The sequence below is a fragment of the Athene cunicularia genome (assembly GCF_003259725.1).
Source record: "Athene cunicularia isolate RWA chromosome 5 unlocalized genomic scaffold, athCun1 chr5_part1, whole genome shotgun sequence".
NCBI lineage: Eukaryota > Metazoa > Chordata > Aves > Strigiformes > Strigidae > Athene > Athene cunicularia.
The window spans coordinates 32,553,503-32,574,740 of NW_020799101.1; the positions used below are offsets into that span (position 1 = coordinate 32,553,503).

At 34.9% G+C, this 21,238-nt stretch overlaps 1 protein-coding gene across 4 annotated transcripts in view; it reads right to left on the reverse strand.

Annotated features, from left to right (window-relative positions):
• The window catches only part of DPH6 (diphthamine biosynthesis 6), a 211,449-nt gene that overhangs the window by 24,788 nt on the left and 165,423 nt on the right, over positions 1-21,238 (reverse strand). For all 4 annotated transcript variants that reach the window (XM_026849931.1, XM_026849933.1, XM_026849932.1 and 1 more), the window contains exon 13: positions 18,617-19,022. In XM_026849931.1, coding sequence (XP_026705732.1) covers positions 18,617-19,022 — 406 coding nt within the window. The remainder of the gene's footprint in view (positions 1-18,616; positions 19,023-21,238) is intronic.

Genomic DNA, 21,238 nt, shown 5'->3' on the forward strand with positions numbered 1-21,238 from the left:
ACTGTACCCATAAGTAATAGTGACATTTGCTACCAACAGATAAAATACTACCTATATAATTACAATACAAAGGAACAAAGCCAAGAAAACAAATTTGTCATAATGGTGGTACATTTCAGAACAGTCAGTACATTTTTTTTTCTTTAAAGCTAAAGGAATTCAAATAAAGGTGATAAGGTCTGGTTAAGAAATATAAGCTGAGAGCAAATTATGTCCCAAGTTTAATTAGAGAACCTGTGGCAACTCAAACTGTATACAGGAAAAAAGAGATTAGATCTGAAAGACCCATTAGTGTAAATATGGCACTACTTTCTTTAAAAGATTAGTCTGACTGATGGAAATCCTGACTCCAATAAAACTGAAGGGAGTTTTGTCAGGAGTGGATTTCATGAACTGTGTGTTCATTTACATCTGTTTACATTATCTGATTTTTATGTCTTTTAGCATTTTGGAATCTGCACTCCTGTGCAGAAGGAGAGTAGGCTGGAGAAAATATTTGGCTAGAATTCAGCAGACAAAGGTTCCATTTCTGTCACAGGCTTACTGAGAAAACCTGAATAAGTCACTACCTTCTTCTCCTGTGTCCAGGTTCCTCCTCAGTAAAATTCAGGTGATGATACTAAACTCTGCTCTAAGATCCACGGAAATCAAAATATAAAAACTGCTACAGCTAGGTATATTTATTATTTTTCATCACTAAAAGCACTGCTTACTAAATTCCAACAAGACACCAGTATGATATCCCTGAAGGCACAAGATGAAAAACATAACTTGGGAATTTTAGAACCTTCTATTGCTTAATGAGAATACATAAGAAAGAAAGACTAGCTTTTAAGTTAGTAACAATGGCAGCTATTAAAAGCATTCATATATAAACCCATGAATATTAAGGAAACAGTTGAGGAATACAAGTGGAAGTCCATAATACAGTTAACATACTTAATAGGAAAGTCAAGAGTAGTGGACTATCTGCTTCCAGGAGATTCTTTGGTACAGTGAGTTGGTACGTTGGTACAGATAATAACCCTGGAAATGTCACTAATGCTGCCTTTCATGAATTTTGAACAAGCTCTGCATGGACAGAACACAGAGCAAGATGACAGTTTTTCTTTAATCGCTAACAGTTTGAACTTACTCCACTAGTTATAATTTTTTTGGTCCATAGCCTGCAGAATGGCTGTAAACTATCTGGCCTTTCATTTTAGCTTCAATCTTGCAATGAAATCTGTGTGAAAGGTTCCCTGTGGCTACAACTTCTATCCACTTCAGCAGAAGGTCATGATTATGCTTTTAGGGACAATAAAAGGTTTTAGCAAATTTTAGATAACTTCTATTTCTTTCCTGTTCATTACTTGACTTTTTATGAGTTTTATCTAACATAAAATCTGTGATCCATAAAGGCGGCAAGCAACAACAATCACAGTCAAACAGCTTTAAGTCAACGGAACTAGTCAACTCCAGTTCACAACTACAGGATGAAGCTTGGGGGTTGATCAAGAAAGTTACCTCAAACACCAGAATAAAACACCCGTAGGAGCTGTAAGATCATGAAAATGATTAAGGAAGTTAATGCAATTAATTCCAAACATGCAGAAATATTTAGCCTTTAGGAGTTGAAGATTCATATCTGGTCAAAGAGTATTTATCAAATGAGCTAATGTGGATTTGTCACTTTGTAAATTTAACACTACTAGTAAAACTAACAAGTATTGCTGCAGGAATACTTTCAGTTGTTTTACAAAATTGTGGCTAAGGATTACAGTGTGTCTGCAAGTCTGTTTTTTTTTTTTTAGTGAAGGTGAACAATCTGGGGGAAGGGTTGTTCCATGAGAACTGAATCAAGAGCTCTAATATTGAACCTGATCATTTCAGATGCAAAAGGTACTTATCCCCAATTTCCAGTCTTGCAATTTAACTTGCAATTATATAAAAATCAAGCAGAGTTGTTTAATTCTTATATAATCTAACCTTTGCAAGAAAAACTATGCATCTCCATTAGTTTCCTGTGGGGCAACGGATAGGAGAATATTAATAGACGATAACCAGTCTGTACAGTACAAGAGCAACAGTATAGGGCCAAAATTTGTCGTCTAATACTTGAAACAGTACCTCCAAACTAGAATTCTGATATATTAAAAAATGAGTTTGGAGAACCTTGAACTACTGCCACTGCCATTCCTATTTTATGAATAGACAGAACACTTCAAATGCTAGATGCTGCAAACTAAGAAGACGAGTCTGCAGAACTGCTATCAGATGCAAATAACATTTTGCATGAAAATTGAAATATAACAGCTTTGAAATAGACCTCATAACACTAGAAGCTTAACATTATCTCTAAAATCACTGAGCCTGAATCCCAACTTAGAAGGAAATACCTGAAATTTCTTAAAACTCTAGGAAGTGTCAACAGTCTGCATAGCCAAATAATGAACACATGAAAAACCCAGAAAACTTTAAGCAGTTCAGCAAGACAAAGCTAAAAAGAAAAGCTCAATACTTAAGCTAAACATAACCACAAAGGGCTTGTATTTACCTACATATAAACCATAGTTAAAACAGCATGAAGGAAAAGAACTATGTATTTCACAATGTCTTCTCTATTCTAAGATGGTATTATGATCAACTGACTGACAAAAGGAAAATTTTCTTGGCAGAGAGCTGGGAGACAGAGGAGATTCATGTGAACTTATACATATATATATATATATATATATATGAATATGTAGATATACTTTTTTTTAACTGTAGGAATGTTCTTACCCCTTCACGTCTAGTCTAATATTCCAAGCTGGTATAAATCAAACTGACTCAGAAAATGATAATGAGAGGAAATGAAATATTATATAATAATTTTGGCATATTTCAAAATATATGCTTTTACGTATTTTTTTCCAGTAGGGTTATTAAAAATGAAAATTCTATAGGCAATAACAAATGAAGTGCTTTAAATAATATTTCAGCTTTAGTAATAACTGTATCTGAAATCTGTACATTTTAAGTTTGTAAATGTTATTTTACTGTAGTGTCATAATTAATTTAAAGTAGATGAGAAGCTTTGTATTAGAAAAAATGGATTTTTGAAAGTAAAGAATTCATTGTAGGTTATTTTGGGTTTTTAAAAAGAAGGAAATGATACAGTTTAAATCAAGTTTCTCCAGAGCATCTACTCTTACTGCCATACTTTATCTCTGCGTCCTGCTGGGTAACTAAATGTCAGCATTCCCTTAATTTGTCTGAACAGCATGAAAAAAACTGAAATATCTTTATGTTATAAAAGTGAAATTACTATTGTTTAAGAAAATAATGAAAGAATACAAAGAAAATACCAATATTTCTTAAAAAGTTTATCATATAGACATAAAAAGCACAGAAAAATTCCATTATGGTTCTAAACAAGGGAAGGAAAATATTTGTATGCAAAACGTTACTGTGGCATGGAAGCTGACCTTTTTTGATAATAATAATTAGTTGCTCAAAACAGGTTAATTACACAGAATATGTTTCTAAGTTTCCCATATAAATTGTGCTTGTGTGGACAATGCAAAATTTTTACATTTATTTTAATTTAATTTTCTAATCTTCACTTCTGATTTAAGGTATGATCACAGTCCTCTGGTTACTGGACACTTAGTTCTTCAGGCCTGTTAAAAATTTGTTGTAGGATTTTTATTGTTTCCCTTATAGTCCTTATATGGGGCCACTTTTATCAGGGTAATTTTAGATATAAGCTTCAGTTCAGAAAAGTAGATACAGATTTATATAGGTGGATTAGGTATGTGCATATGTATTGAATTGATGCTACATTTGCTAGTGCAATTCTCTTGAAGACATTAATTTATATGTTTTTAGAATAAATATTATTTCAAATTGGTCAATTTGCATGATGCATGCAGACATACATAAAGAATTTATAATGTTGTACATGTTACTGTAGTATTTTGCCCTTTCTTTTAAAGCTTTTTCCCTACTAATGCCAGTATAATCTAACAAAGGATAATATGGTATTTCCTACAGCTCCCACATACTTTCTTAAGTGTTCGATTTAATTTTTTATTCTGAAATGCTTTCTGAAAAATATGTAATAATAATTCATGGCTATTTTGTATCCTAGAGACATGATCAGGATTTATATTACAAACCACATTATCTGTGAGTGTTTTGCAGTAACTATTTATAATTATACCATCTTGCTGTTCTTAATTGATAACATGAGGTTTACCATAGGAACCATATAAATAATAATATTATTTCTAAGATGATTTTACATGAAGAGTAAAAGGCTAAGTTATTACTGCTATAGGTCAAATTTGTGACACCATTAAGTGAATGTACAGAGGCTGCTTCATGTTCTATTTTCAAACGAAAAGGTGATGCATCACTAAGAACCCAGAAAAAAGTATTGCATTGCTTTCCTCTTTTTCTCTCCTATTTTGCCAAATTTTAAAACGTACGTTACAGTATCATGGAATCAATATGAAAGAAGGCTATTCTCTGTAGGGCAAATCCCTGAATACCTCTCCCCCCCCCAGTTCTATGTAGGACTGCTTTTATAAGGAGGGGAAAGACAGAACACCATCTGAAAAATATTAATAAATCAAAGATAATTTAAACTCATGAAAAGTTTTTGGTGCTTAAGCACAACATACTTAGGAGGCCATGAGTCCTTTCGGAAGCTGGTGATCTTGCACAGACATGCATTGAATTCATGAACAAACTGCACAAGGTCAGCGACAGAGGGGACAACAATCTGAGCCTACCCTGTCAGTGACAGCTAGCATTCCAATGGCATTGAGATGTTCTCTTTAACTGAAAAACAGCCCCTTATTACAAATTAACAACTAAGGAATTGTGGTGTATGATGAGAGGTGACAGTGTTTTTGTAAGCCCTCAACAAATTAAACCCAAACTCTGGACTTCACTGTGCAAGCTGAGGCCTATCACAATTCCAGACTTGCATACTGCTTCAGAAGAAAGTTCCAGTTTGTTTAGGGATCTTCTGTTTCTGTGCCACTATTTTCCTTCTGAAGTAGGGACAAAGAAACATATTAGTGGCTCCTAATTTAATAAATAACACCCAGTAGCATCCAGTCTGTGAATTTCTGTACACATGTTTTTGCTTACTAGTTCTTGTTACCAATCATATTTTCAGCACAGAAGAACACATTTTTAAAACAGAAGCTTTGGCTTTATAATCTTGCTTGCTATACTCTGGTTTATGTCAGTCACATCTCCTTTTTCTGGATCAAGAAACTTTAGACTGCTGCCTTCTTGATTTTTACATCTTGTTTTGTTGTAGCTGGCTCGCTGCGCCTGCCTTCAAGTTTTACTTTTGTATCATGTTTTTAATGACTCAGCCTAAGACGTGATTTATGTGCTCCAGAACAAGAGATGACTTGAAGCAAAAAGAAAGGGTCAAAAAAAGAACAGGAGACTAAAATGAAAGAGCAGAAAAGGCCAAGCAAGTGGAGTACTTTAAGATTAAGCCTTGCATTTTCATCTCCCTATTGAAAATGAAGGATGAACTTATGCCTTTGAGCTGGGTCAACTCTGCTGAAGTACTCTCCCAGTGATGTTATTAACAAAATTTCTGTTAATTTCAATAGACTGGGATTTCATTTCACCTAAAAAGCAAAACCACAGTAGTTAAAAATGTTTGATGTTCAGAGCTCAGATTCTCAGTAATTTCTCTCTTGATGTTTGATTTTCAGAGCTCAGATTCTCAGTAATTTCTGAAACTTGGGTTTATGTGTCTTGACACGTTATATATCAGAGCAGGGCCCATCCTTTGGATGACTGCAATCTCTCACTACAATCATCCTGGTGCAAATGGGCCAAGGTCTTGCCTCTAATTCCATAGCTCCTCCTGGCCAGTGTGTGATGCTATTCCATCAACCCTTGGACAGTTTTCATTTGTGTGCCAGAAAAATAAACAAGTTTTTCTCTCTTTGGACAAGCATTTTTAAGTCTTACTGTTTTGCAGAAAGTGTACAGTTTGCTTTTTTCTTCTAAGTAAAACGGTGGGAGGCACTGACTGTCTAGTTTTGAAATGTGTTTTACAATGACTAAGATAATTAATTGAGAGGTCCTAGCCAGCTCAGAGCTAAAAATGTACCATCTCTTATAGCAGATCTACTTTAGTATAACATCAATGTACCTTGGAACTGATAAAGTCATTTTAATATAATTATTGACTTTGAATGAGTGTGCTTTAAGTGACGAAAACTTCTGAAATGCTTTTCAGACTTTCTCCAGTATATTAATGAAAAGTGAAATATAAAAAAAAACATGGAAAAAATGTAAAAGAGCATTGTTAGCAATGTGCTTAGAAATAACTCCTGCATAACGCCAAACAGCAAAATATTTCTACCAATTAATACTTGCCAAAGAGATTTTTTGAAGAGGCATCATATGGTAAACTTACTGCAGAATAAGTATTGTGGCATTAATTTCTGTAGCGAGGAAGTATTATGCATCATGTTTCCTATCAAAATGAAAATTTAATATGCTTAAAAATTTTGAAAAACTCCTGCATAAAGTACTTTCAAACAAGTTAGGCCCAAACTGACATGCCATACTTTTAGTGAAAGTATGTTAAACAGCTGAGGTTTCTGCTTCCAGATTATTAAAGGATCAACAGTTTCAGTGGTTTGTATACTATCACAGCTAAAAACAATCACAAGAAGAAAAATTAATTTAGAAGAAAAGTAAAATTAAAAAAGCCTAATTGAAAGACAGAAATCCTGATTATTTCTGTTGCTATTACAGTTTGAGTGACCCAAATACTCGATTAAATCACAGCAGGTAAGTTACGCTATGTGATATAAAACAAAAGAATTCAAAGCACATTCTACGTAGAAAGAAAAAATAGAGTAATCAGTTAAATTAGAATATATTTCTCATCAGGTATTTAACTGTGGAAAATGCCTTAGGCTGGCTTCAATTGGTCATGTTTTTCATAAAAGTCTGGAAATTACAAGATCCCTTGACAATTCTAAAATGATGAAGTTATGCCCAGTAGAAGAGCAATCTCAAAAAGGATTTGATCTCAGACTTCTTTCTGGAACAAGGCATGCACTTCAATAAACTATTCTTCTTCAGGGCTCTACTTACTATTCTTACTATTGTGCTGCCTCTAAACAGCAACTTCATTTTGAGAGTTGCTGATCATCTGTAACTTCAGCTAAGAACTTCACAAAAATAAAGCTCTATAATTTTGCCATCTTGTGTGAAGTTACTAAGTCACTTAATCCTTCTGTGCCAAAATCAGGAAGCTGCTTGTACATCTCAAACGGAATTACATTGATAGCATCAGTATACGGATGTGATATAGCTGAGAGTAAAAAAGGTGACATACTGTTATTTTTCTTACATATAATTTCATGCCATTATCTGGTATATTGACTCATACATTCCTGGCAGGATGATTAAAGACAAGTCAATACTTTGTAAATATCAGAAAAGCAATCTTCAACATACTCTTTTTTTTTTTTTTTTTCTTCCAGCAATATTGCTATTAGGTGAAGATAATTAGTTTTGATTTTCAAAGTTCATGAAGTCTTTATCTGCTGATAGCAAAAGTTTTGAACAAAGTTTTGAAGTATTTCAGAGGTTTAAAAGTTGTATATTTTATACCTTGCAAATTATTACTTTTAAGTTATTTTCTAAATCCCATTAAAACCTGGTTAAATTAGTGCCCTATCAAATGGTATAACCATCTACTAATGTGCTTAAATGGGGAAAACAAAAGGTTTTCCAGTTGAAGATATGACATTAATGACAATAGAAATTATTTAACTTCATAACAGGATTCCTCATCCTTAGGTGTCTCTATCATTATCAGATGAATTAGACTCTGGAAACACATTGGCTTTACATTGTCATAGGAAGTACTGCAGAGATATCACAGCCCAATGATAATTCTAATTCTGAACTTGTATGAGTTCTGTTAAGATAAAGAGATAGAAAGAAAAAAGGACAAATGTGCGCAGTACAGAGAAACGAGTTTAAAAAAAAGAACAAAGAATCCAGACACTTTCTAATGAAACATTTCTCTTTCAAAGATATACTCCAACAGGAAAATCTAGCTTGTTGGTTTCAGTAATTATTATTCAGGTATGGAGTGGTACTAATCTTTTGTAAGAGTGTGGAGTATTAACGAGAGACACAAAGAAACTGCTTTTTTTTTTTTTTTTCCCCAGAATCTACAGTTAAATGCCACTCTTCCTGGCCAATCCATTGTAAATTAATAATAATATGGAATCACAGAATAATTTTGGGAATCAGAATAATTTTGGTTGGTAAGGTACTCTGGAAATCATGTAGTCCAACCTCCCTCATGCTCAGAGCAGGGATAATTTTAGAGATCAGACCAGTTTGCTGAGGGCCTTGTGCAGTTGGGTTTTGCAGACCTCCAAGGTGGATGTTCCACACCCTCTGGGCAACCTGCACCAGCATGCAACCACTCTCACAGAGAAAAATTCATTCCCTGTGTCCAACTGGAATCTCTCCTGCTGCACCTTGTGACTGTTGCTCCTTGTCCTTTTCTGGTCCATCTCTGAAAAAATCACATCTCCTCTGCAATGCCTATTAAGGTAAGGGAAGACTGCAGTTTGGTTTCTCCAGAACCTTCTCTTCCTAGGTGGAACAAGGCCAGTTCTTTCCATCTTTTATCATATATTCTATACACCACTCACCTGACCTTTTATTTTAGTGGCTCTTCTCTGGACTCTCTCCAGTTTGGCAATCTCTTTCTCTTATTATCCTATCTTAGGATTCAAGGTGTGACAGATCACATCCCTTAACCTGCTGGCTACACTCTTAACATTCAGAAATAATGCAGAAAGAGAAGGAATGTTCTAATTTGTTACAATGGAAAAAATTTACCTGTTCTCCAATTACCCAGTGTTGATACTCTAGACTTAACAGTGCAAATCGAAAAGAAATGCCTAAAGGGCCTATGTTATAAATGTGCCTTCAGTGTCAATGAATTAGAGCTATTAATTTGATTTTAACACAGCAGTTATGAAGCATTACTTGTAAAAGCTGAGCAAAGTCCAAAGGAAGGAAAAAAATACAAATTTTTCATTGCTTGTTTTTCTATGGATTGGAAAAATACACCGTTATATCTAGTAACTATACTATTTAAACCTAAATTTATCTGAAATTTAAGAAGAAATACACTACTGGGAGCACCACTGCATATATTATGCAAAGTAAAATTGCATGAAGTGTGACAATGGCAAAATTCTTTTAATGGTTAATTACAGCTACTTTCTTGAATTAGAAGTTACAGTGCAGATTGCAAAAATAACAAAACAACTTTCCTCTTGACTTTTTCTTGGTGTAATGGCATCACTGCATTAGATAAATCAAATGAAACCCCAAGCCCAACTTGTTAAATGGGTGGTAAGTGGTTGAAGAAAATTACAGTACTTTTAAGGATGGTAAGCATCATTTTTATATAATGCCCTCTAAGTCAGAGTATAAATTTGAAAGATGTTTCAAAACAAAAAAAACCCTCCTTTATAAATGCATCCTGAAAATATTTTAATCAGAAATCTGATTTGTAATACTTCTAAAATTGAGAAAATAATTAAGTGCTGTTCTTCAACCCAGTTTCCAGGCAGTTTTCCCAGAATTTGAGACTACAATCAAAAGAATCTCCAGATCCACATTTTAGCAGCCTCAAAAAAAAAAAAAAAAAAAAAAAAAAAAAAAAAAAAAAAAAAGGGATGTTACTGAGTAATAGCAATAAAAAAAGTAAGCTGAGCATTTAAGATGCAAAGTTTGGCTGCACAGTCCAACTCTGACCAAGTATGCACCAGAGGCAGTAAACACTGGAGACTTTTTTGCCCTAACCATAGCTTTGGAGTACAAACCGTCCTTGTGCCCATGTCCTGCCTTCTGTCTTCAGGCCTCCTCCCCAAGTCCAAGAGAGTTGTCTTAGACTATGGAGAAAGGACAAGGGCAGGGGAAACAAATGGGCAATGGAGTACAAAGTAATTTAATCACTTTTCACCCTGAGCAATAAATAATCCTTGTGTCCATGCTGTCCCTGGGCTTCAGTAAATTAACTTCTTTGGCTTCTGTTAGCCATACGGACAAAAGGCTATTAAAGCACACTATGCCCACAACATCATCTTCTCATACTGTTAAATTTCTGCCTGCATTTGTGGTTTGAGTCAGGGTATTATTTCAATTTCTTTTTTAACTTCACATATTTGTAAAGAATTATTCCATGCCATTAGATAACAAGGTCTTATCTGTCTCCCAGAAAATGACCAGACTTTTTGTATAGCCTCAGAGACTGTTTAGATGTATTGCTGAGAGACTGCTGACAGCTGAATTTGATACCTGATATACTGAATAATATACCTGGACAGAGAAGATACCATGTCCTCCTGCTTGCAGGACAAAGGATTTCCATAGGAATTACACTGGAAGAGTTTTCAGAAGGAATTTAAGTCATTGCCCATTTACCTATTATACTTATTAGAGACCTTGAAAGTTAGATTTTCAGAAGTTGCTTATCTCTATGAAAGGTCCCAACAAAGAAAGCTAAGCATGACTTCTGACAGTCAAGGCATGTGACAAAACCTGATAGGCACTATCACTGATGTCTACAGCTAACAAAAGGCAAGAAATTAATTTTGAGACTGAAAAATGAAGAACTGGAGGAGAAACTGGAGAGGAAGTGGAAGGCTTTGAGGTCAGATTTATTGATGGTCTTGGCTATCAGTCAGTGCTAGTTCTGACACCTGGCCTTTCCTCTTTATAGAAAGAGCCCATTACTGCTCTGAGCATGTAGACCAAGCAACAGGGAGATTCCAGTATTGGAACGGCAGTTGTGAGAGCAATTTCTGGAGAGTGGACTCAGCAGAATAGCCCAAGCCTGGGAAATAAGGATCTGGTGATGCATCCAAAAGCTTTAGGAAACTGGAAGAGAAAATAACCCATGAGAATAAAGATTTATCACCTTCTTACACATATTGCTAGGGCAGGAAAATTTCCAGTCTCAAATACTTAACTTTATATGTGAATTGTCACTTAACAGTACAAGAAGAAAGGAAGTTTGCAGTAATAGTTTATTTAGGTTTATTGTCAAACCTAATAGTTTGACAGTCAGTAGATATAATACCCATTTTCCAGGCTATTGACAATAGCAGTGCTAAAAATCCTGGATTTCTCTGGATGAAAAATACTTAAGTACAGCTTCTGCTGTCAATCAGGAACACTTTCAAAGGGGTTTAGGAAAAGTTATCAGAGAATAAGATTGAACTGGTACTTCTTAGTGCAGAGGTTATGTCAGAATGACTGACAACAGTCAGACAGCCAATGGTCATTCAACCCTCCAGTGGAGGATCCATTCAATGGGACAGCAGACACATTGAACCAACCCAGGAACCTCCCCAGGAACAAGCTAGTCACCTACTCATTGATCTTCCTGCTACTGTTAGAGTGTGGTTATTTATATTATTGCTTGGAAATGTAACTGTACACAGTTCTTCCTTGCAGAATTCACTCTTTACTTTCATTGAACTATGTCTTAGATCTACTAGACAAAGAGCAAATGGGGAGCATTTTGGTACTAAAGAGGAAATAGAAAAGATAAGCTAGCTGTGCCAAAGGTCCATCTAGGGCAGTATTCTGTATGAAACAATGGTCCTAAATAAATACCTAGAATGAGTAAAAACAAGGGAAGCAGGTACGACATTATCCCCCGTTCACTTCAGCCTACCATTACTTTAAGATTAGTAGACTTCATAAGTCAGATGTAATTTCACTGGTTTAAACAGCACCACAGTTTTTTAATTCACTTATAAATAAAAACTAATATACAGATGGATCTGTAAAAATGTTGCAGAGGTCTCTAGAAATCTAAGTTCTTTCAAGGTTTATTGATTTAGAATTGCAGAATTGGTGCCAAAATGCTGGCATGTTGAAACAGTCTCAGAGAAAAATTTATGAAATTGTAAACTGTAATCTGTGATGTGCCCTTAAAAATTAAGTTTGTCACAAATAGTTTCTGAATAGACAGATCATATATGCCTCACATATTAAACACCAGATGATCCAAATTTTTCAATGACTGCAGGACTGATATAATTGTTATAAGATGGTTTTAGTTCTTCTCTGTGAACAAAACACTAAACAAACTCTCTCAAAAATAATTTTGACATTTTAGTAGGATGCTTGTACTTTACACATTTTATGCATGTATACAGACACTTATGCATATACAGATAGACCATGCATACATATATCTACAGCTGTCTAGAAGATACCAGTTTTCCAGAAGTTATTAATTTTTTCAGACTCCTTGTAGAACTAATTATCAAAATAAACCCCTTCTGACTCATTACAGAATAGACTGGGTTCTCATTCTGTAAGTTTCTTTACATCTATTCTCTCAAGATTTTCACCTTATAGCCTACTGCCTTTAACAAATTCCAATGCTTAGTGAGATAACTAACATCAAGCATCAAAGCCACTGCCTGGATCACCATAAAAAGTTTAGCATCTTCCAAATTGATTATGTGAGGAAAGCAAATCAGTTTTTGACATGTTAGCAAACTTAGATAATTCTTCCTTATAATCCATGACTTTACAAAAGTCTGTTTTCTGACTGGTCCATTCTGCCCTACAGGTCACTACATGTAAATCAAACAAGAAATAAAACAAAAAACAAGAAAAATAGAAGTCCATACAAATAAGTCATCTGGTAAAGAGCTCAGGAGCACTTCAACATAATGTGAAAACACGATAAAAGCAACAGAGTAACCTATAAATGAATCTTAGATCTTAGTGGCAGAAATTCTGAAAGAAGTACGAAGTTGTACACAGTAGCTTTAAAACAACCTTACCAATATATTGCTAGTGTTATGTATCAAGGATAAAAGGTGTATGTTCTAGATTAATCTTGGGTCAGGCAATTAAAGAATTTAAAGTTTTAGCCAAGATTTTTATGTACAACTGTGCAATACATAACCTTTAGATGTCACATACTATCCACTTTGAATAAGGATGAGTTCTAACTTTGCTACCTAGCCTTGGCACCAAGTGGTTGAATTTTTCTCAATCTAGTATCTGTGCTCTTAATTTCCCATCCTAAAGGACAGAAGGCTACTGTCCTAAAGTAGGATCTAATATATTTAAGCTGCCTCACAGGCATAAAATACTTTTCTATGAAAATTCAGTCAAGAGGCAACATTACTATTAAAGCAATTTCCCCATGTCTTTGATAGCAAACAACAAAATTTCTTTCTCCAAAATTTTATGTGAGATGTTCTGCTAAAATATATTCATTTCCTCAAGTACTATATTAACTTTTTTTTTTTTTTTTTTCCTGAGCAGCAGCAGTGTAGGTCTGCTGCTTGAACTATTATACTTGGCAAATTCTTTGTTTTTTTAACAGAAAACCCAAGAAGCTCAAAGTGACATTTTCCTCTTCTTTCAGGTTGGCAACTGCTGCCACATTTTCCATTTAGCCTAAATTAATGGCACTTGGTAGAAAACCAAGTTCAATTTTTATAGCCTATTTCAGACAGCATCATATTATTTAAAAAATATTTTTGTTTGGCCAAATCACACCAACGAAATCATTAGTTAGTGACTACAAAGCTTGATTTCAAAAGGACCAACACTTAAAAATTATCATACACCTATCTACCTGCTTCAGTATGCCAGTGCAAGGACTCCTGAGTGCCTAATCATGAGGGCTTCTCTTTCAAGAGAAGAAACACTCCCATTTCAAGTAAAAATTTCTACAGTCCAGGTGAACTATACTCAACCCATATTAGAATTTTTTTTAAACTATAGTATCACTGAGACTTGATAAACACATAAGTACTAAGAGTCTTTTAGTCCAAAGCATTTACAGAGTGGAGCCACATTTAAAACTAATTATATATTCATTTTAATGCTGCTACCAGACTGTCTTTCTATTCCTGTTCTCTTTTGCCTTTTTATATTCCCACTTCATTTTTTTTTCTATAGTATTAAAAAGGGATTATGTAATATGATGTTCTGGTGAATGCAGGACCTTTTCTACTCCCTAATAAATATTCAAAAATATTTTGCATACATCCTGTGAACAAGGCTTGCGAAATCATTATGGGATGACTTATGAACATTCATCTTGCCTATACTGAAGTATAATCTAGTCAACTGGATGGTATAGCAAATCATCCTGACACGTTTATATTAATGCGTATTTGAATGAGAATAAGAAAGAAATAGTCAAATTTATGTTAAAGACTTCTAAAGGCTTAACAACATCTTACTAAGTATATATGTCAGCTTAATCTAATCCTCCTACTTCTAACACGTTCTGTGGTCTCAGCACGGTGCCCATAATGCTCTCGTATGCTATGAGGGATTGCCTCTGAGAAGTTCACCATCACTACTACACTTTGTTCAATAAAACTTTACATCTGCTTTTAGGATGACAGAAAGCTCTCTGTCTCAAATATGCATTACAAACCTTTAGTTTCTTTTGACATCAGTAACATCAGCTATAATAATTTCCAGTAACCTGTTACAATATGCAGAGTATACATAATCCTGGTTCTCATCTTACTGTTTCAGGTACAAATTTCTCTAATTTATCTGGACAGTTTTAAATAAATGACAGTTTCTTTGCACCGAAAAAAGCTCTCATCTAATCAGAGGCTCATTTGAGAAGATCTGTGGCAGTATTTCCTCTTTTCACTCCAACGATTTGAAGTTCTAATCAGAAAAAAAGTACCTTTATTTTTTTTTCTGTGCTTTTTCTAGAGGAGACAATACATTGCAATTCATGATCTTCCAAGAATTATTGAAGACTATTTACTAATCTTATGACATGATGGAAGTCCACCTGAAATCTACTGAGACTGGAACAGTTATCTCCTCAACTATCTCTTTTGATTTCTGAGACATGGTAATTTCTGTCTTTTCCATTACAGATACATGTCTGATGAATACCGGTGTCTAGCATCCCCTGCTACGTTATTAATATTATCTTTCCTCAGTAGACAATGCATCTGATAGTAGTTGAAGACTCCAAAAGGACAGAGCTACTTGTGGGATTAACAATGTCTAACACATGTCAGAGATCAAGTATGTCACTAACAGGTCATCATACAAATGGTTAGCAACCAGCACTACCTGAGCTGAATTAATAAATGGCAACTGAAAAACTGCTCTCTCACTATCATTTGTGTTCTGGCAGCCACATCTAGGAAACAATACTTTTTAATATTCTGTTTATTAGGTCTGCAGATTTTCAAGCTAAGATCCATACATTTATCCTCTGTCCTGGTAAAATGCTATTCTGTGTTTGAAAGACAGTTCTACCAGCTATCTGATGAGTAGCATAAGTAAATTCTGATACCCGCCTAGGCATACTCTGCAACAGAAAGTAACCTTTGGAGGTAGCAGAAATCACCACAGAGACATCCAATTACTCAAACTATCTTAGGGCAAGACTACAGAGACAGGTATGAGGAAGTTTTGGCCATGCTCAGAGCCAACATCACACAAACCACTGCTATTCTGGAAGCCAGTGCTGTTCCCTCTTGTGACTTGCCACATCCAGATTCATGCATTCTATAAGCAGAAAAAGCTTATTTGAACTTGCCTAAATATATTATATGTATGTTTCAAATTCTATTCAGGTAATGAATTAAACTTCTGGGTAATGTAAAATGTGCCCCTTTTTCTCCCTTAGTCCTGAATCCAGATTTAGGAAGAAGGCTGACAAGTTAATGAACTGTTGTAGATGAAACGTGAGGGCCACATTAAGGCTCAAGAAGAAAACGGGAAAACACTATGAGAAACTGGAAGAAGCTGTGGTCATCAGAACTTAACAATTTTTAATACCTTGGGCTGGTGTTATAGTCAGGTTAAAATATCATGGTATTCAAAAGAAAGACCTAATATTAGTTCTTGTATATTACTCCGTGAAGCACACAAAGGACACACATATTTGCAGTAGTTCTGCCAGTCAAAAGTAAAGACTGCCAATAATAACTGAGACTATAAAACACAGACTATGTCATCTTGCTTATGGACACTGTCTAGAAGATACTGAAATTAATGGGAACATCTTGGAGACCTTATACAGTGCTTTTTAAACTGAGAGTTAATATATATGTGTGAGTCCATTTTAAATTATAAGAAGTATAATTACAATAATAGGACAAAAGACAGTGAAGGACATAGTTCAGTAATATGCTGCATCCTTTGGAAAGCTGCGTCTGCACTGGAGACTACATTGCCTTTCAAGGCTCCAAGGACACGTGTATCAACAAATGTGTCTTAAAAATAGATTAAAAATTAGTCGACTGATTTTGAATCAGAAACAGTATATATTTATAATAGCCTTATATCAGATTGAAACTATCAGTAAGACACACTTCAGCAACAACTATTTTAATGTGAGCAGTTATTTTCATATATATAGCATATTTCTTCTTCCCATTACGTGAACTTTCTGGAAATATTCCTTAAGTAGAAAAAAGTTATTTTTAAATTCTTCATCAATGAATTAGTGCTACTTGTAAATTTAATGTATTCTATATATTCTACAGATTTACAAGAATCTGTTTCATACCAATGGGGATAATGAAAAAATTGCTATAATGACAGGAATTATTATGACAGTGAAGAGATCTGAACACAACCAGAATGAATATATCACAATCACAACAAATCTTTCTATGTCTATGCCACTGGTAGTATAACATGAATGGAATTGAATCAAATTTTTATGTGCACAATTTATATATTATACTGAGCAATATATTTAATAAAGCAGATTAAATTTATTTGGAAGTAATTATTCTATGTCCTGAGAAATACCAGAAAGAGAGCAGGCAAAACAGTAAAATTAATCCCATGCCAGGAACATGTTTTATCAGGTTTCCTTTTAGCTGTTAAACAAGATGTAGTAAAAACAACAACATTCTGTCAGACTATATGTTCATTCCTTGCTTCCTGGATTAAATATGCTTATTCTATGCCATATTTTTATAGCTTTCAATTCCTGTACTTTAAATCTATTAAACAATGTCAAGTTGTATTTTCTTCAAAAATTGCTGCAGGTTAAGAAAAAAAAAATAGGACAGTAGAATATTTGAGGGCTAACATTTATGTCAGCTAATTAATATGGATCAGTTGTGGTCTGCAAGAATTTTTAAAGTGCATGCATGTTTGAGATAAATATAGACTAAGGATCTGATTTAGTTCTTTCTCACATTGATAACAAAGCTCTTACTGACTTCAATAGAAGTATGTTCGACAAGTTTTCTAGGCCTGACAGATAAAATAAGCTTTTGTGCTCTTGCATAATGTTAGTTGTCCCAAACTGAGCATAGCCCAAAATAAAGATATAAACCATAAGAAATAAATTATAGTTGTAACGTTATATTTATTGTTCTGTATTCTCTTTACTTAGTAAGGGAATGAGATTTTGAAAAAATAAACATTGGGAAAAAACAGTAAATTTTTTTGGTTAGCAAGTTCTCTATAATTAAGTTGGTAAGAAATCAGCCCATGTTCAAATCAGAGACCCTCTAATCTAAAGTACATAATACCATTTCCTTGGTTGAAAACATTAATATTTCATTATTTATTCTCAAAAGATTGCCCCTTAGCACACAGGATTTGGTTATTTCAGCATAGTTCTAGATCATGACCAAACCAGGCTACCAAATGGACAAGTGTTCAAAGACTTTTATGCCTAAGATTCATTCTCCCAATGTCAGACTCTCAGGTAGCTGGATTTCTCAGAACAAGTAATCCAGGGCATTATCCTGTTTGGACTTCAAAACATCCAAGAACAGAGCCTTTCTACATAAGAAGCATGCCTTGTATCCAGAAGAAGAACAAACGTGTTTTAATCATAGAATCATAAAATTTATGTTGGAAATTTAGGTAGGAAAAGACCTTTAAGATCATTGAGTCCAACCATTAACCTAATGCTGCCAAACCACATCTCTTAAGCACCACATCTACACATCTTTTATATACCTCCAGAGATGGTGACCCAATCACTTCCCCAGGCAGCCTGTTACAATGCTTGACAACTCTTTCAGTGAAGAAATTTTTCCTAATATCCAGTCTGAACCTCCCCTTGCACAACTTGAGGCCATTTCCTCTTGTCCTATCACTTGTTACTTGGGAGAAGAGATTGACACCCGCCTTGCTACAACCACCTTTCAGGTGGTTGTAGAGAGAGATAAGGTCACCCCTCATCCTCTTTTTCTCCAGAAGCCCAGTTCCCTCAGCCAGTCCTCATAAGACTTGTGCTCTGGACCCTTCTCCAGCTTCACTGCTCTTCTCTGGACATGCTCCAGCACCTCAATGTGTTTCTTGCAGTGAGGGGCCCAAAACTGGACACAGTATTCAAAGTGCAGCCCCACCAGTCCCGAGTGCAGGGGGATGACCACTTCCCTAGTCCTGCTGGCTGCACTATTTCTGATGCAAGCCAGAATACTATTGACCTTTTTGGCCACCTGTCCTTGAAAGGCACTTCTAAAATATTTTCTTCTAATTAAACCTTTTGTATAAGTAAACAAAAATTATCATACGCTCACTATTAACACCCGGTTTCTGTCATCATAAGTCTTACCTGTTTGTAGTGTTTCAGCATCAAAGACATTCTCCTTGAAGAAAGCTCTAAAAGACAAAGGACTTGCATGGCAGTCTTCTGAAAGTTTCTCAACTGCTTGTCTAAACATAGCAACTAAGTCACGAAGAGGTCCATCTAAATCAAGCTGAGAAGTGGATGGTGAAATCAAGCTCAGACGTACAGAGATTGATACACAAGATGCAGAACTAGACTCCACAGATTCACACTCAATTTGGAAGCCCTCTGACAACATCTTCATTGCAAAATGTTTTCTTTGGAGTGGATCATCAACTACTGCAACAACATGCCATTCAATGGCAGCATCTCTGGGTAGGTGAGATATTACAACCACAGCAAGCAACCCACACACTGCAGTTACATCATGATACAGCTCCGAATCTTCAACCTAAAATATAAACAAAATATTGTGCATATTACAAAGTTGGTAGAAATTGATGTTGCTCATATTCAGCTGATATATTTAAAAAAGTATGTGCAGTAGTTATTTCATGAAGACTGTTTTCCCCCTAAACTTTCCTTCTTATTGAAAAGTCATCTTAAGCAATTATGAATTTGTCTTGACAGTCAATATCTGCTCTTTTTTGCAATCTAAAACTACTACTATGCCTGTACCATTTAAAAAAATGCTGATCATAATGTATTTTACACCATTCTGAAATCAAAAAGAAGCCTTTTTGCAGATAGGAGCTTTTGTCCATACCAATGGTGTTTGAAGAATAAAAATGGTAGGAACTCCCAAAACTACAGAAATGAGATAGTAAAGCACATAAGGTTTACTTTTAAAGTTGAAGTACTAAAAATACAGTTTGGATAGAGCAAAGATACCATTCAGATCGTTGTGAACAGCAGAATGATCTTGATCAAACCCTCTTAGAAGATAAAATGTGCTTTCTTAATAGCAGAGCTTATTAGAAAGTATGTTTACATTGTTTTCACATCAACCAGCACATCTAGCTAGCTTGGTAAGCTAACTCTGAGTAACTGAGTTCCTTTTCTTTTGATGGTATTAAAGAAGTGGGACAGGCTTTCTACTTACTTCTTTGTAAAAAAATTAGTATAAATTGCACTGTAGCATGTTAACAGGTATGGGAAGTGACTATAGTATTTTAAAATACTAAAACACTTTTCCATGAGACAGGAAAAATTGCAAATTTGCAGTAATTTCAACCCAAATTAATTACTTGCACCTATGTGCATTAGAGTTACCTTTGACTCTTAACAGAACTGAGTTAATAAAAAAATTATCTTGTCCTGTTGTTGCTATGTATTCAATCCTTTTTCATCTGAATACAAACATAACCTTAGAGCTTTAAACTAGGCACAATAAATTGCAGTGGGTTGACTGTATCCAGCAGCTAAGCACCACACAGCTGCTTGCTTACTCTTCCCCTCCCCAATAGTACAGGTGAGAAAACTTGTGAATCAAGATAAAGATGGTTTAATAAGTGAAGAAAAGAGGAAGAAGAAAGGAGAAAAACAAAACAAGGAATGCAAAGGCTATTACTCATCACCTCCCCACCAGCAGACTGATAACCCAACTAGACTGTGAGCAATGGCTCTCCTCCCAGAGATCCCTTCCCTTACTTTGTATGGCTGAATATTATGTTATATGGAATGAAATATCCCTTTGATTAGTTCAGGTCAGCTGCCCCAGCTGCGTCCACTCCCAACTTCTTGTTCACCCCCAGCCTACTCGCTGGCAGGGCAGTGTGGCAAACAGAGAACATGCTGACACTGTGTAAGCACTGCTCAGCAACAGCTAAATACCCGGGTGCATTATCAATGCTGTTTTGATCACAAATCCAAACCATAGCATGATACAGGTTGCTATGAAGAAAGTTAACTCCATCCCAGACAAAACCAGTACACACATTTAGGTCTGCTGTTACCTTACACTAAAATGCTCATACTCCTATTATGTATAGAAGATGGTCTATTTATGGAAAGCAACCCCATTTAATGATCTACCTACTCTCAAAAAGCGTGAATTTACGTTAGCTTATCAGCTCTCTGAACACATTTTTTTTTAAACAACTGTTCAAATAGTTGAACAGTTAAAATGCTTATTCTGACCAGCAGATTATTTTTTTCTTACTTTTCCTCCATTTTTTATGAAGATATTAAGCATGTTTAATATTAGTGACTTCCACCATCTTCTTTGTGTATACAGATAATAACTTTTTTTATATACCAATTTGCTTACACCACAGTACATACTGGGAATATTGTCCACTGCCTGACCTCTGAAAGGAAAAATAATAACAACGCAAACATGTCATTTTGCCTGAAGTCGATAAGGCCATATAACTCACAGTACCTTCAATCCACGAGCTCAATTTTCATCCACTCGCTCTCAACTTTGAGAGGAAGAAATAATGACAGGTTACAGGCACTTTATTTCAAAATTCACTCACAAAGTTATTGACAAGCATTTTGCACAGAATATCTTTGATGCTTGACCCTTGTGAGTTGTTTACATGAAAAAATGCACTTACTTCTATATTAACGATAGTGGAGTCTAATTCTATACCAAACATGTAGCAATTGCTTTAGCATTTCTGGTTTTGATATGGGAACAAAAATAGGGATAATTTGTCTCAA